Source organism: Dermacentor variabilis, chromosome 2 (genome assembly GCF_050947875.1).
Source record: "Dermacentor variabilis isolate Ectoservices chromosome 2, ASM5094787v1, whole genome shotgun sequence".
Classification (NCBI taxonomy): domain Eukaryota; kingdom Metazoa; phylum Arthropoda; class Arachnida; order Ixodida; family Ixodidae; genus Dermacentor; species Dermacentor variabilis.
In genome coordinates, this window is record NC_134569.1 from 10,278,411 (window position 1) to 10,294,398 (window position 15,988).

General features: G+C 46.4%; 1 protein-coding gene and 1 long non-coding RNA gene across 2 annotated transcripts; one reads left to right on the top strand and one right to left on the bottom strand.

Annotated features, from left to right (window-relative positions):
* The first annotated feature begins 4,121 nt into the window (after positions 1–4,121).
* Positions 4,122–6,432, top strand: LOC142571335 (uncharacterized). The gene is made up of 3 exons (XR_012825855.1): positions 4,122–4,535; positions 5,087–5,642; positions 6,137–6,432. It is a non-coding gene; the product is annotated as an uncharacterized LOC142571335 (long non-coding RNA).
* A 521-nt stretch (positions 6,433–6,953) lies between these two features.
* On the bottom strand, positions 6,954–10,254 carry LOC142571336 (uncharacterized). Its single transcript, XM_075679602.1, has 4 exons — positions 10,106–10,254; positions 9,860–10,013; positions 9,183–9,236; positions 6,954–8,566 (listed from the first exon to the last, which is right to left on the bottom strand). The coding sequence occupies exons 1-4, from the start codon at positions 10,181–10,183 to the stop codon at positions 8,130–8,132; spliced, it is 723 nt and encodes a 240-aa protein (XP_075535717.1). The 5' UTR covers positions 10,184–10,254; the 3' UTR covers positions 6,954–8,129.
* Positions 10,255–15,988: the final 5,734 nt, after the last annotated feature.

Below are 15,988 nucleotides of genomic sequence, written 5' to 3' on the forward strand. Positions count from 1 at the left end.
ATGCTCGTTTACATAAACGCTGTCGGTCCCAGATAAGCCGAGCTGGCCATTTGTAACCTTTTGCTTCCTGGCTTTAGCAGAAACGCGTGACGCTTATCTCTCCGAACAAAGCGAACCAAGATATTGGTCTCGCCTGGCTTGCGCGTTGGGATCCGGTGACACGTATCAATGTCATGGCTAGCAACTGGTTCTTTAAGAACGCCGCCGATTTTCTTGGCTATGTCGACAGGGTTCCCGTTTGACTTGATGCCTTTTATTTCCAAGTTATTTAACCTGGTATACTGCTCCAGCTCTTCAACCCTCCGCGTTAAGCGCTTGTTTTCATTTTGTAGGGTTTCATTGAACTTAATCAGCTCACCAATTTCATGTCGAAGTGCCTTCACGTCAGCGCCAATTGCCTTTGTTTCGTCACACGTGTCACTACAAAATTTAACACTGTCCTTCACACTACGCATCTCTAATCTCATTTCCCGTTTGAAGTCTTCAAGAGCCTTCGTAATTTCCTTAGCATTGCCAGCCATTCTTGGAGATTACATGCAAAGTTACAGTCAAAGTTACAGTCAAAGTTACAGTCAAAGTTACAGTCAAAGTTACAATCAAACTTACAGTCAAAGTTACAGTCAAAGTTACAGTCAAAGTTACGGTCAAAGTTACAGTCAAAGTTACAGTCAAACTTACAGTCAAAGTTACAGTCAAAGTTACAGTCAAAGTTACAGTCAAAGTTACAGTCAAAGTTACAGTCAAAGTTACAGTCAAAGTTACAGTCAAAGTTACAGTCAAAGTTTGGCAGAAGTGCGCAGCAGTAGAAAAACTATTCAACAACGCCCAAGTCTCACCTGCGTAGAAACGGGTGGGTGAGCGAACCTGTACGCTGCTTGCGCACCGCTGCCAAACTCAGCTGCCGCCCGCAATGCCGTCCGTTATAACGGCAGCCGGTACGAGCCTCCTACGCTGATTGGTGGGCCGTGCGACGATGCGCCAGGTAGCTGGGGAAGCCGGGCCGTTGAATCAGCGATCCTGACAGTGTGCAGAACGAGGTGAAATCTGCGCTGTTCCTTGACGTAGACGGGGCAGTCGGTCGTCCCTCGGCTCCTTGCTCCTTGGCGAAACGTGCAGAACCTGCGTCAAAACGGGTGGGTGAGCGAACCTGTACGCTGCTTGCGCACCGCTGCCAAACTCTTCGCATAATTTGTAAATGTCAACTTGGTAGACGCATTGCTTGTTGATGTTCTATACCAAAAAAAAAGGTCGCAGTACTTCCAACGAAATTGTTGGAACCAAAAGATTAAGCGATGCTTTCCTGAGACGTTTCAATTAAATGCAATGCAGAGACACACTTGATGCATGCAATTTTATATTAAGTCGAAGTATGCGCATGGAACTGTCCTTGATCCTTTCCCGTCGCAGAATTTTTGTGTCATTTGGCTTCCCGGTAACTGGTCACGTTCTGCATCGCGTTTTCCAACATAAAAATTACATGCCTTCTCGGCAAGATAGCGGGACGCAGAGAAACTCCCTCTACGCGACCAACATGACTAACGTGACAGCAGGGTTACTCTGCCTCCGAGATCGACTACCCTGTGCAACCCCACCGTCTCCGGGGAAAGCCCACTTAAGTCGGCGAGAATCCTACCCAGCATGTGCGCTAAACCACATGAACGAAGGCACACTCAATTTGGTTTTAATAAATTGTTATTCCCTTGAAGGCGGAAATTTGTTGCTGTGAGGAGATTTCGGCACCGTTTATATTAGTGAGTGATTCCGCATAGAACGCAACTGCCCCGACAAATGAATGGAAAAAACCTGTACAATGCATACGGCATGTTTCCGGTGGGCACGAAAATGCATTTCTTGGAAGTGCGTTTACTTTGTGCCGTAGCACGCTCCCTACGATGATGCCTTACTTGGCTTATGGGGAAGTTGTGCCGTACTGTGTAACCTCACAATTTATTTTGTTACCTCTATATTGTACTGTGCATCTCTCTGCTTGACAGCTAAGCTGTATATTACTCGGATCCCGGGATATTTCGTCTCCGTCAACAGAACAGTCGACAGAAAGCCCTTCCCCGAATTCAAGCGAAAAGTTCCTCTCTCCAGCGGAATTACGCATGCAAGACTTACCGCAGTTTTCATTTCAATAAGGAAATGCACAAAATTTGGCAGAGACACCTGAGAGTGCTTACGTGTGGGAATGGATTGGGAAGCATTATTGTTCATTTGTTGAAAAGTTTCCTTCCGCATGTTCCTTGTCCGCACAAGCTCTCCTCTGCGTTATAACTGCGCAGTCCATAAGGCCAAATTAAAATGCACCGTTCATCTAAAGGCGCCCGCTTGCCTGCGAGGAGTTTATGACTCGACGGACTACTCATCCGCGTTCAATTAGACAATAATGTATTTTATTTCATACACTCACTTTAAAGTGCTAGCTCTAAAATTAGTGCCCGCCAAGGTTGCTTAGTTACTATGATGTGGGGCTGGTAAGCACGAGGTAGCGGGATGGAATCCCGGGTACGGCGGCCGCATTTCGATGGGGGCGACATGCGAAAACATCAGTGTATTTAGATTTAGGTGCACGTAAAAGAACCCCAGGCGACCCAAATTTCCGTAGTCCCCCACTACAGCGTGCCTCATAATCACATCGGGGTTTGGGCACGTAAAACCCCAGAATCTTTTTTTTAATTTTTTAAAATATTAGTGTATATAACTTACAAAGATTAAAACGTTAATTCTAAAGGCGTTAATTCTAAACGTGTTTTTGTCAATCACACAGCGGCGCGTGCTTTCTACCAATCACAGGGCGTGGCGCCGCGTTTCTGCCGTCCGCGGCAGTGGCTGCGCCGGCTGTGCAGGGAAATAAATAAATGAAAATTGGCTGCGGCTTCAATCAGACAACCTGGATATGCAAATCGAAAATATTGTTTAGCCTGGTTAACTCTTGGCTTCACTTGGTTAACCTTTGATTTATCTTTAATTATTATACTTAGGCATACAATCAGCGTTAAGTCAGGCATGACGGCTGTGCCTAGGTCGATGGCTGGATATGACTGATTAGACTAGGGCAGGCATGCGTCGTTGGACGGTGCGACGCCTGTTGGGCCCCAGGGAAAGCGCGAGTGCCAGACATGCAAAGAGACGCCGCGAACATGCGCAGTGTCGAAGCACAAACAGACGGGGCGCGAACGCGATCGCTACACTGATCTCGACAGCGCGACGCCTGTTGCATTCCGGACCCTCTCCAGTGAAGCAGCTCAAAGGGCCGTATCCGTGGGGTGGTGAGACGCCGCTTGGCGACGACGGCTCAAAGCCTCGCGCTCCCGTGCAACGCTCAGAGAAGACGGTCTGGCCTCGCTCTCATCCATGGCCAAGCTCGCACCTGCTCGCACTGACTAGGCGAGCGCGGCACTCCTCGTAGCCAGTCGCGCTATGGTCGCGCGGCGAGTCACGTGGTCAGGTGGCAACCCACCTGCGGAGAGCCGGAGTCATGGGATGTGTTGCCAAGGCTACGGTGCAGCTGCGGTCAAGTGAAGGTTAAATTGCTGGCGAAGGCGAAACATGGCTCGAAAGCTGGCTCTCCCGTAATGGAGAGTAGATGTAAGCATGAAATGGCAACCGGCAAAGCAGATTAGTTTGACATGATACAAGTCACAATGTTAAAATGGGCGTAGTGCTTGTTCGCTACGGCACACCCTACCACACCACACTGCGCCATTCCATACTGCGCACTGGTCCATGTGGACGGTGCCCAGCTAGAAGAAAACCGGCTGAAGGCGGCACGACTGGCAGTAAAAGACGCCAGGGAGACCGAGCGCACTGACCAGCTAGAAGAAGAAAAGCGCCTGAAGAAGGCGCGACCAAACATCTCAGCAAATCTGGATTCTTGTTCCGTGATTTCGACGCAAGATGTCACATGCTGCGCCGCAACTGAGCAAAAGGCTGGCCTCACGGAACGTTCGCTTGCGAAAGCTGGCTGCGGGACGTAATGCTCTTGCTCAAGTTTTATTGCGAGAGCAATTACATGGACACACCAGGCGAATTTCTGCCGTTGTCATCGGCGTCGCCTTGAGGTTCCATATGAGTGAAAGCGGTGAGGGTGAGCCGGCGAATGCGGTTCAATAGCCGCGTTTACATGAATACGGTAGAAGCGTATCGTATTATCTTGCCGTATCGCATTCCGCTGATGCACCTCCGTTTACATGTATGCGCATCTCTCTGGCTGGCAAGCTAGCGCCGTCTAGTGTCACATTTGAAAATGAGCCCCACTACTTCCGGTAAGCATGCTTCCGCTGTCCCGCGCGAACAATCCGAAAGCGATACCATACGCACCGAGTGAGCTATGTGCTTCAGTGCGTCTCTGCATCTGCACGTCCTGCTTCTCTTGTCTGCGTGGATGAATTTGCATGTAGTTTGGTTTGCATTAGCACTTATCCGCTACCAAGAGCGTTGCCGACAAATACGGCTGCTGCACACTCAAGCTTTGCAACTTGGCGCCAGTGCCACAACGGCGTCGACTCTCAGCGGATTGGCGCTGATGCAAGGTAAGAAAAACGTCCTAATTATGTGGCCCACCCTTGTTTACGCGAATTGCGTGTTCTTTAAAAAAAGAAAAGAAACGACTTATAACATCATGAGTTGGAAATATGATTCTTTTGTAATCTGCACGTACCATGATCGATTTGATGCACTGAAAAGAAAGCGAGCGTTATATTGTTAAAAAAAAAAAACTTTGTCACACGTCTACGGTGCTGTGAAAACCGCAGTTTTGTTAATAATCTACTGGCATTGCTCCTCCATCTATGTGAACCGCATTTATTGCAACATGGCATTATTTTCTTTGCCAAGTACTAGCCGCATTTTGTAGGACATGATGTTTCGTTAACACGTTTCACTACTAAGAAATTGTAAGGAAACGTTAGCTTTCTGTGCGCGCTTTTATATGTCCCACAAGCTGTGGCTGTGGTTAACAAAAAATTGAATATGAAGTAACAATCCACTGTAGTTCCCTGTGGAGAATACTGCATGTTTTAGGTAGAAATATGTAGAAATGCTTGCAGTGTTCCCGCTAATTTATTCGTGCATTATTTTACAGATCGTTTATCAAAAGAGCGGCGCAAGCGGTCTTTCTGGGCAAAAACAAGATGTGATGTATGGTGGTGTCGCATCGTCTTAGAAGAATTCACGGACAGCGACTGGAGGGAAAATTTCCGCATGAGCCGGGCTTCATTTTATGAGCTTGTCTCTCTCATGGGAGATTATATGTCACCCAAATCTGGCTGGGTGAGAGCTCCCTTGCCCCTGGAAAAGAGAGTGGCCATTGCATTGTACAAGCTAGCTAGTTGCTGCGAGTACAGGAATGTTGCAAACCAATTTGGCGTGCACAAAAGTACTGTAAAAAAGTGCTTTTACATGTTCTGTCGTGCACTTACCAAGTATTACTTGAAGACATTCATAATGCTACCATCAGCACAAGAAGCCACAGCAATAGCCAGAAACTTTGAGCTCAGGTGCCACTTGCCTCAAGTTTTCGGGGCGATTGATGGGACTCACATTCCAATAACTGCCCCGAAGAAAGGCTACAGAGACTTCGTAAACAGGAAGGGCTGGACATCGTACAATGTACAAGCCGTAGTGGATGACAGAGGCCTGTAAGTGTTTTAGCTATGCTTTCTAAACCTAAGACACCTAGACAACAAAATATAGGTTTCCAGTGCTGTAGTTATTCATAGTTCAGCTCAAAGCCAACATAAAATGCTAAGAGTATTGCAGCAAGATGCCATTTAGCTCACATTTGTGTGCAAGTCACTGCACCCATGTTCTGAAGAAAGGGCTTGACTACATTGTTTACTATAAATATGCTTTTATACCATGAAGGCTGCTGTGGATGACCAGGACTTGCATCTTCAGTTAATTTACAGCTAAGGACTCCTGCTACACTAAGTGCGTTATTTACTCAGTGATTTCTGTACAAAGTTGTGCAACTGTTGCGTCTTTCATATGGTGCATTCTTGCCTTACTTTTTCTCATGCATAGCTGAACACTTCCCCATGTTAGTGAGATTAGATAACAGCACAAAGCCTGGCATATCTTAAAACCTCCTCTGCAAAAAAAAGCATGATCTAAATGATGCCTAATTTTTCAGGTTTCGCAGCATCACTTGCAACGTGCCTGGATCAGCACATGATGCCACAGTGCTCAAGCTGTCCAACTTGTACCGGAGGAGCAACGACTTGCTGCCACAGGGAGAAAGAACCTTGCGCGGCTTCCAGATACCATTTATGCTGCTTGGCGACCCTGCGTACCCATGTTTGCCATGGATTTTAAAAGGCTATACAGGGGCACTCTCTAAGGAACAGGAGTCATTTAACGTTTACCATAGTTCAGGGCGCAATGTAGTGGAGCACGCATTTGGGCGGCTAAAGGGACGATGGCGCATACTTTTAAAACGCACAGATACCAGCTATAAGTTTATGCCAACGGTAATAGCAGCAACGTGTATACTGCACAATTTCTGTGAACAAAGGCGGGAAAGCATCGCAGATGCGTGGCTGTCAGCTGTTCAAGATACGGAGCAAAACATCTATGTGCAGCCGTCTAACAGTCCTCAGGACCGGAATGCCGTCTATGCTATGAGAGACTTTTTGAAGCAGTACATGGCAGAAGAATTTCCTTTGCGCTCTGCTTCATGGTAGAACGTTAATAAAGGTCACGAAGTTAACATGGTAATTGTTAACACATTTTTAACATGTACCGAAGCAGAAGTACACTGGCCCTGTCTTAGATGACGAACTGCAATACGCCTATAAAAGTGAGAAGCAGTTACTCATTCATAAACTTGCAACCTGTTTGGAGATCACATGTTATGTGTTCAAATTATAAGGTGGTTGTGAGGAACAGAAGTTCCTAAGCTCAAGGTGTTCATTCCACCTTCAACATATCCCAGATAAAATGCAACAAAGTGTGAAAATAAAATGTTTATTAAGAACTGGAAGCACCATCTTGTCTGCTAAATTCAGCTTACAATTTGTACACAACAGTAACAAGGCAGCATTGCTTCTCATTAAGCAATGGAAGTGGCCAATACTTTCATGTAATATATATAAAAAATTTAAACAGTAAATGCAGGAGTAGTGGAAACACTGTCTTTGTGTACTACAATTGGTAAACATGTTTGTTACACGTGACAAAAAATAAATTTTGCTTAACTGTGAGAGGACATCCACAATAAAATGTGGCCACAATTGAGGGCGACCCGCTGCAAAAATACCTAGAGTGACTAGGCACCACAGCACCTTTTATCCGTGATAAAATGTACAGAAAATATACAGGCACTGTATAAAGTGTCCTTCACAACAAAAAATTGCCAGACTGGCTAGACATCACAGGTTCTCTTGACTATAATAGGAGTCATAAAAGTCATAAATGATGTAGGCACTTGACAGTGTCACACAGAAAAAAACCTGTGGCTAGCCACCACAGCTCTATCACAAAATACAAAAAAATATAGGCACTGCATGTAGGCAAAATGTCACCAGAGGCTAGACAACATAGCTTTTGTTATCTGAGATAGTACCAAAAAAAATGCAGGCAATGTATTTGGTCCAGCAAAACAAAGGAGTGAGTAGACAACACAGCTCTCTTACCTGCGATAAAATAGATAAAATACAAAAAATGTAGGTACCACATAAACTGACTGGCAGGCAGCAAAAAATAACCAGACGGGCTAGACAACCCACCTTTTCATATCTGATGAAATAGTAAGAAATGCAGGCAATGCAATAAAATGACCTACAGCGAAAAATAGCAAGAGTGACTAGAGTACAAAGAATGTCGGACAGCACCAGCTGTTTCCAGCACTTAGCATAGCACACTGAATATGAGCCACCTACAAATGAGCCGACCCAGAGCAAAAAATAACCAATGGCTAGACACCACAGATCTCTAAGATAAAACGCGAAAAAAAAAGTTAGTAAGGGTCGAGCAAAACAAAATGTGAGTGAGACAGCACCACAGACCCACAGAAAAAACAACGTAAGTGACTAGAGTGCTACAGTGCCTGTGAGCAATTTTTTAAAGGAACATCAGACAGCACCAGCTGTTTATAGCACTCAATGAAACACACTTATATGAGTCGCTTATGAGTGAGGCGACCTCGATGTGGTTGAGCCAGAAAAGTTCGGTTGCGCTGGCATGTCTTGCGTCGAGTTTGACGGGTGACATGGTTGGAAGCTTGTGATGTTGGAGGCCACCCCCGTTGTGACAAAAGGTCCTTGTGCAGGAAAGCTGAACACTGCTGGCTGGTGGCCTGTCATTTGCATCTGTTGGCTGAACACTTGTGACAAAAGGGCTTGAGTGCCTTGAAGGAAGGAAGTTGTAATGTTTGCCATGAGTTGATTCATGTTATTCCGCTCCTCCTGTAAAAGCTGCCGCTGCTGTTGAAATATCATGTCTGTGTGCTGTCTTAAGAGCTCAGCACTTCTGCTTTGCTGATCAGCGAACAGTTCACGCAGCTCCGAGTGCTTGCTGTATCTGGAGCGCTTCCTTGGTGGCTGTGAACAGCTGGCTTCTGGGGCTGCACGCAAACACAAGCAGTTGAATAGTTTAACTTTGTCATAAGAAACCTATTCCAGTACAGAACCTTTTGTTCTTTTCGCTTTGTCACGTCATGCAAATTTTAAGACTTGCTTGCGAAGAAAAGGAGCACTTTGGTTTTCCCTAATATTCTGCAATTTCAGCATCGCAGATCTTGTGACCTCGGATTGTAGTGCTAATTTACCCAAAATTGTATATATTTCTTAGCAAACGTTTTTTATGCACAGCACAGTCGCATTGCCCAAGTTAACGTTCACAGAATGTTTCCAGCGTTCTTCATTTCTTGGCCAGGTGAGCACGAAAAAGGTTTCTTAAAACCCGCCGTGGTTGCTTAGTGGCTATGGTGTTGGGCTGCTAAGCACAAGGTCGCGGGATCGTATCCCGGCCATGGCGGCCGCATTTCGATGGGGGCAAAATGCAAGAACACCTGTGTACTTAGATTTAGGTCCTCGTTAAGAACCCCACGTCGAAATTTTCGGTGTCCGCCACTACGGTGTGCCTCATAATCAGAAAGTGCTTTGGCACGTAAAACCCCATAATTTCAAAGGTTTCTTAACGGGCGTATGTGATTAGACAGAAAGGAACCAGTGACTTACAGGACTGTGTACTTCGGAGCGTTTCGACGTCATCAGCTTCACTTGCACACGTGTCTGCGAATAAAATAAATACGAACAGCCTTATAAGTAAGTGCACATTGCGCAGAGTCTTCTGCTAGTTTTCACGTTTAATTACAAAAAGAAGGCGGAACAAATACATATTAGGTATTACCTGCAAAGGCACCATTACATTCAATGTGCTTGCGTCTCCAGTTATGGTGAACATGTCCGCAGTGGCACATTTTATTTCACTGGCGCAAACAGAGCTAGGGTTTTCCAACAAAGTGACAAACGCCAGGCATGCAAATGACCACATATTCTTTTGTAAAGACCATACTCCTAAACGCGAGCCTACAACGATAGGAAAAGAAGTTCGTGAATTCACCAGATGCCCACCGCAGTGGGATCTGCAGCGGGCAGCATCGAGCGGTACACATAGGGATATCGATATCTTCGGTTGCAATCGCAGTTCTTAATCTTATTCGCGGGAAGCTTGTCTACATAACGCTTGCCCCCTGCGGTTTGTGTTCTCGCACCTTCTGGCCGCGCCTCTTCACAGCTGCGAGCTGCCGTTTGTACGCAACGTTCACGCGAAGTTTTACTCGCTTCGTACCCATATACGTCGTTGCTTTTGCGCAGTCCGCAAAGTACGCGAGTGTTATGCTGTATTCGCTTACCGGCTCGGGAGTCTTCACTTTCATCCGGCTCGTTACTGTCGATACCGTAATGCAGCGCTTGGCTCATAGGACGATGTGCGAGTAGAGCATTCATTTCAGAAAACCACTGCCAAGTGGATTTTCCCGCGCCGCTCTTGCTTTGCTCTAGCAGCTCCTAGGGCATGTCAAAAGAAAGAGAAAGGTGTTCTAAGCAACCAACACTATGGCACAGGCCGAGAAGGGGAACAACTAAAATTGGAAACATACCTTATTGTATCTGGACTTCAGGTTCTTCCAGTGAGTCCGCAGTTGCTGCCAAGACCAATGGTAGCCGAGCGCGGCCATCTCGGCTTGTATTTTTTGAAAGTGTGCCTGATTTCGCTGACGCCGGGAATCCAACAATTCACTTATATTCATCTCACTAACTATAGCTAAGAAGGATGATGTTTCCTCGCGTGTAAAGGAAACGCGAGTTGACGCTTCCTCGCGAGCAACAAGACCGTGCGACGCACCTGCTCCTTCAGCCGCCATTTTGCTTTGATGTCTCGCAGTGCGGCAGCGGCCGCGGCGCTGGTTGGTTGGCCGGTTGTAATCCCGCAGCGAATGCTTTCCCATAATTCCTGATGCGATACGCTTCTGTTTACATGCGCCGCTGAAATGCGCATTCTCCATCTCAAACTACCCCTGTTTGGCGTATTGAATGCGATACGTCTTCCTAGCGAATTACATCGTTTACATGAGATGCGATACGCTTGAAAGTTAATACGATACGCTTCTGTCGTATTCATGTAAACGGGGCTAATCTCGCGTGCCCGAGCGAGGAACGCGGGGGGTGAGGCAAGGCGGTGAGGCAAGGGAGGAGGGGCGTTCTTCTCCAGCGGCCGCTACGGTGCCTTCGTCTTATCCTCGCCCGCCGCTGCGTACAGAGTGGAGACAAGCGCGGCGTCTACTGCAGCGTTGTCCATGCGAATCGTGGACGCCGTAGTAGACGTCCTTGTCGGGCTCTGTAAGGACGCGTTGCCGGCACTCGTGTGTCTTGGAAGCGGTCTGCGACGTGGCTAAAGCGCGCGCCCAGGCAGGCCTCATCTTGAAAGCGATCCGCGATGTTTGCAGAATGCTAGTAATGCCGGTAGCTTCGTATGCGATGTGCTTTCGATGTTCTCGTTCACGCTGAAGCGAGAGATGCAAAAATGTCAATTCGTCAGCAGTGTAGTCAATGGGGCTGGTTGGTTCATCTTTAGGATACAAACAGGAACAGCGCAACACAGGACGAGCGAGTAAAGAGCACAGGACAGAGCGCTGTCTAGCGCTCTGTCCTGTGTTGCGCTGTTCCTGCTTGTATTCTAAAGTCAATGCGCTTGTGACTGCCGTGATTCCTCACTCCAGAATTTTCTGAGCGAGTTTCCGTGCTCATCGAGCGAGATGTGCTCACCTTTACCTGTGCGGGCGTGACACAATGCTGGTTAACTTAGTTAAAACACGATGGCGGGCTAGTTGGTCTGAATCCCTGCTAGAACGTGTAAGCGCGACTGAACAAGGACGAAGAAACACGCAGACACACAAAGAGAGCGCTGTCTGCGTGTGTCTGTTTCTTTCTGCGCCCTCATTGGCTCGCGCTTACACATTCTATCATTGTTAACTTATTTAGTGAGGGAATGTTTACAAGTTTATACGGCCGATAAAAGTACTGTCGTTACTTCGTGCAGCTATCTACTAATTTGATATGGCAATTGGTGCTTCGCCTTTCGGGCGAAACTGCGTTTTCTTTCCTTCCTTCATGAAGGCAAAGCAGCGCCTCAGACACTACCTGTGCCACGCCACACAGCAACTCGGCGAGCACAGTAGACCCGCAGCAAATTCCGTTTCCCAGAATTGAAGTGTATGCTGCCTGAATCTGCCTTTTGATCGCGCTGTTGGGAATTACAAATTAATATTAAGCGTACTAGAAGTTCCAGCTTGACTGATATTGGGAAGAAACATTAGAAAGGAACTCGGAAGCAATATTTTTGTAACTTGTTTGGGAGTAAGTACCCCATGTAACGCGGTCCTGTACAAAGGGGGGGGGGAGGAGGGATCTCATAACGTCTCTGGCTTTTGGCTCAAGGTCACTTAAATATCGCTGACAACGGGAGCTGAAAGCATTTCATGCTTAAGAGGACGCTTTAGATCGGGTGCTCCTATCTAAATACAAGTAAAAGGAGAACTCGATTTTCACAGCAACAAGTGCACCAAATTTGTCCAGCTTTATTGTATTTAAAAGAAAATCCTAAAATATAGCGACTGATGGTCCCGAATTTTTTGTTTAGGTTGTGAATGTTTGTATGAAAAAGTGGCAAAAATAGAAAATTTTCAGAAAAGGAAACTGTCAAGTTTACTGCTCTCCAACTCAGCAATGATAAACGATATCACAATTATATGAATTGCATCTAATAGTACACCTAAAGCGGACAAAATTGATATAATACGCATGAATCTCGAAATATGTATTAGTATGGAAATACAGCTTTTGCAGAGCCCTTGTACACAACTTAACGAATTCACGTAAGATATAAAATAACATATCAAATTTGTCCGCTTTCAATGATCTAGTGATTGCCGTTTACAGAACCGCGATATCTGTTCTTGAGGCAGATATCCTAATTTGTAAACTACGGGCTTCTATCTTTAACATCTTTTTAACGAAATCCGGGCATTAAATCGAAATTTCGCTTGTTACAGTTAGTGGAATTTAATTTTTTCTGTAAAATGCAACAAATTTTATTAAAATTGGTCCAGGGGCAAATTAAGAGAAAGTATTTGCGTTTAGATGTATTTGAATTGGCTGCGTCGGAGTTGGGCACGAGCTAAAGCTTCCTCTTAAAGACGCTGAATGCGAGGCGTCCTTATGCGCGTCTACACCCGACGTTATCGGCGCACGCGGGCGAACGCCGCCCGACGCCGGGCGCGTCGGGGCGCGTCCGCTTGGTTGGCTGCACCGATAGAGTTTCTCACTATAACACCTAGAGGGTAATCTGGCGCCACCGTCTATGGGAGTTTCTTAAGGGGGCACCGTGCCGTCATGGGAATGACGGTATATGTGTCTGCGAGGCTCGTGTTGGCTGATGTTGTAAGAGGCTTCGTCTAAAACGTGGATATGGCTACGCAAATAACGTGTTCTCAAAGTAAAATCTTCATAAAATGTTTCCATTCACGCATATTACATCTTTACTCACCTACAATGCATGACCAAGCGAAGAAAAGCAAGAACAGACGACCAACTGTTTCAAAGCGAGCGAGAACTTTGTCGTCTGTCCTCCAACTTTAGCGGCCCGCTGATACTTTTTACGTAACATGTATTCGTACACACAATAACAAGTCCTCATAGTTAAACAAAACATGTTTTCGCCTAATAATAAAGCTAAAACAGCTTTTCACGTGCTGTTTTAGTAGAAAATGAATCATTGTGACAGACGGAACGGTACTTGCCAAGTGCGTCTTCAAGGTGTCCTGTCTCTACGAGAACGATGCCAATCCGAAGTCACAATATACCGGCATTCCCATGCATACCACAGCGCAGCAGCGCCAGATTTCCCTCTAGGTAATGTAGTGAGAAACTCTATGGCTGCACCGCCGGTCTGGTCTTCGGTTGACCGCCACCTTCTTGAGGTGTTCTAGGTTTCAAGCTTTGCAGAAGCTTCTCTGCCACAGCAGCCACGACGGAAACGGGAAAACCAGCCTTCTGTAACCTGCCAATCTGATTGTTGAGGCTGTCCTTTGCCAGGTGAACACATGATTTCTGCAGGGCTTCCTTCAGGCACAGCATAAGGATGGAAGCCCTGCAGAAATCATGTGTTCACCAGGTAAAGGACAGCCTCAACAATCAGATTGGCAGGTTACAGAAGGCTGGTTTTCCCGTTTCCGTCGTGGCTGCTGTGGCAGAGAAGCTTCTGCAAAGCTTGAAACCTAGAACACCTCAAGAAGATGGCGGTCAACTGAAGACCAGACCGGCGGTTCTCCCCTATATTCATAGGGTCTCCCACAGCCTAAAGAATGTAGCCAATCGCTACGGTGTACCGGTGGTATTTTCTGCCCCGCGCAAGTTGGCCTCTTTGTGCCCCCGGATTGTCTCCGGCGAGGAATGCGTGCGAGACTGCACGAAACGTCACGCCACCCAGTTTGTCAGGTGTTCGGTCGGGGCTGTCTATGAAATTCCCCTGACATGTGGAAAAGTTTACATTGGCCAGACGGGCCGTTGTATAAATGAACGACTAAGGGAACATAAGCTTTCTATGGTTAACGAAAAAGGGTCAAATTTGCCCTTACATTGCGGCGCATGCCCTTTGCCTACGCCTGATAAAGCATGCCAGCCTTTGCTGGCTAGAACCAAAATCTTAAGGCGCAGTCGTAACCAGGTAGCACGTGAACTCGCAGAGGCTTTTTACATTGATAAGTCAGGTGATGAATGCGTAAGCGATTCTAGTATCAATTTGTATAAGAAAGAGAAAACGTTCTTGGCATGTGCGCTTAGGCAATGATTAAATAAGAATCTAGGTATATATATATTTATGTTCTTTCTGAATAAAATCAGTCGCGAGTTTGCGCCCGTCCATGTCCTTACTCGTCCGTGTCTTTTTTTAGCGCAATTCCCTTCTTTAAGTATGTACGACCGACTCGCCCAACAACGTGCTCTCCTGAAGCTTAAGCGTCCTCCATTTCTAACGCGACAGGTTTAAGGAGCTCGTGTCGCAGAAAACCCATTGTCGTCGGCGTTGGCGGCGTTGGCCGTGAGCGAAAAATGGCGGAAGGCAATTCATAACAATTCATAAATAAAAACAACTTGCAAGATGGGCTGGGTGGGACTCAAACCAGGGTCTCCGGAGTGTGAGACGGAGACGCTACTACTCAGCCATGAGTTCGATGCTTCAAAGAGGAACAAAACCGCCTCTAGTGAATGCGGTGTTGCCTTAGAATCGTGCCGTAGAAAGTTATACTGCGGTGTATATTGGTAATTATGAGCATGTAAATTACAGAAGTCGCAGTTAAACGCGTAGCGACGTATGTTTCCGCTACATTTCTTCTGCGCTTGGCACGCATGCAGAGCCATCTTGCGGCAAACACAGAAGACCCCCTCCTCGCAATGTACGGCGCTGCCCCGGCAGATGGCGCGCCACTCGCCCGCTTCTCCCCTTCGTCTCGTTTGAGCTCTTGCTCAGGCGCACGTTTCGTCTTTGTGTGACTCAAGAGCTTGCCAAATAAATGAGTGGGTGGTGCGAACGGGGTGCGATAACGCTGTAGCGTTCCACTCATGACGCGAAGCTTACGCGTCCTCCAATTTTTTTATGTACTCATGACGTGACGTCACCACCTCTTCATCGGCCTCGCCATTACACGCCCAACGACACGCGTCTAGGCCTCATGTTTATTCAGCCATATGGCTGCTACGTGACGTGAGCCATGACGCACGCACTAGGGACAGCTTTAGTCAACCAGAACCGTAGAAGTCATGCGATTATTTTACCTTTGAAACATTTGTCATTTATTCCTTTTTGCAGTTAATGGAACACTTCTTACTCCACACCTCCCTTTTCTTTTTCTCACGACAAACTTTGCTCAAGAATTGCCTTTATGGGGCTTCCTAAAAGAACTTGTCCACATTAGTACTTTTTTAAAAGCCAGGTTCATTTTACATTGTTTGTTAAGCGTTGATCAAACGTTGCTAAGTATAGCACTTCTACATAACCTTTTCACTGAACTTATGTATCGAAAGTCTTTGTCTATATTTGGTCAAGATTTTCTTTGCCATGTCCGTACAATGTGTATAACGCCAGCAGCGAAAAGATTTTACAGCCAAGCTGTATATTACTTGAATGCCGTGCATTTTTGTTTTCCGTGAACAAAATGTATAGTCATCAATGGCTCATACTCCCCTAAGTAAGCAAAAAATGCAGTGACTCTTAACGCCCCGTAAGGTAGAGTTTACAAGCACTCAACGAAGTGAAGCGAAGATTGCTTAAATTCTTTCTAATCACGCGTACAACATACAGAAGAGCATGTCGAGAACTGTCATCATCAATGACTCATAACCCCGTGAGCTATGGCTCATACCCCCGTAAACAAGCAAAAAGTGCAATGACTCACAGTCCCGTAAGGTTCATGGCTACTCACTTTATG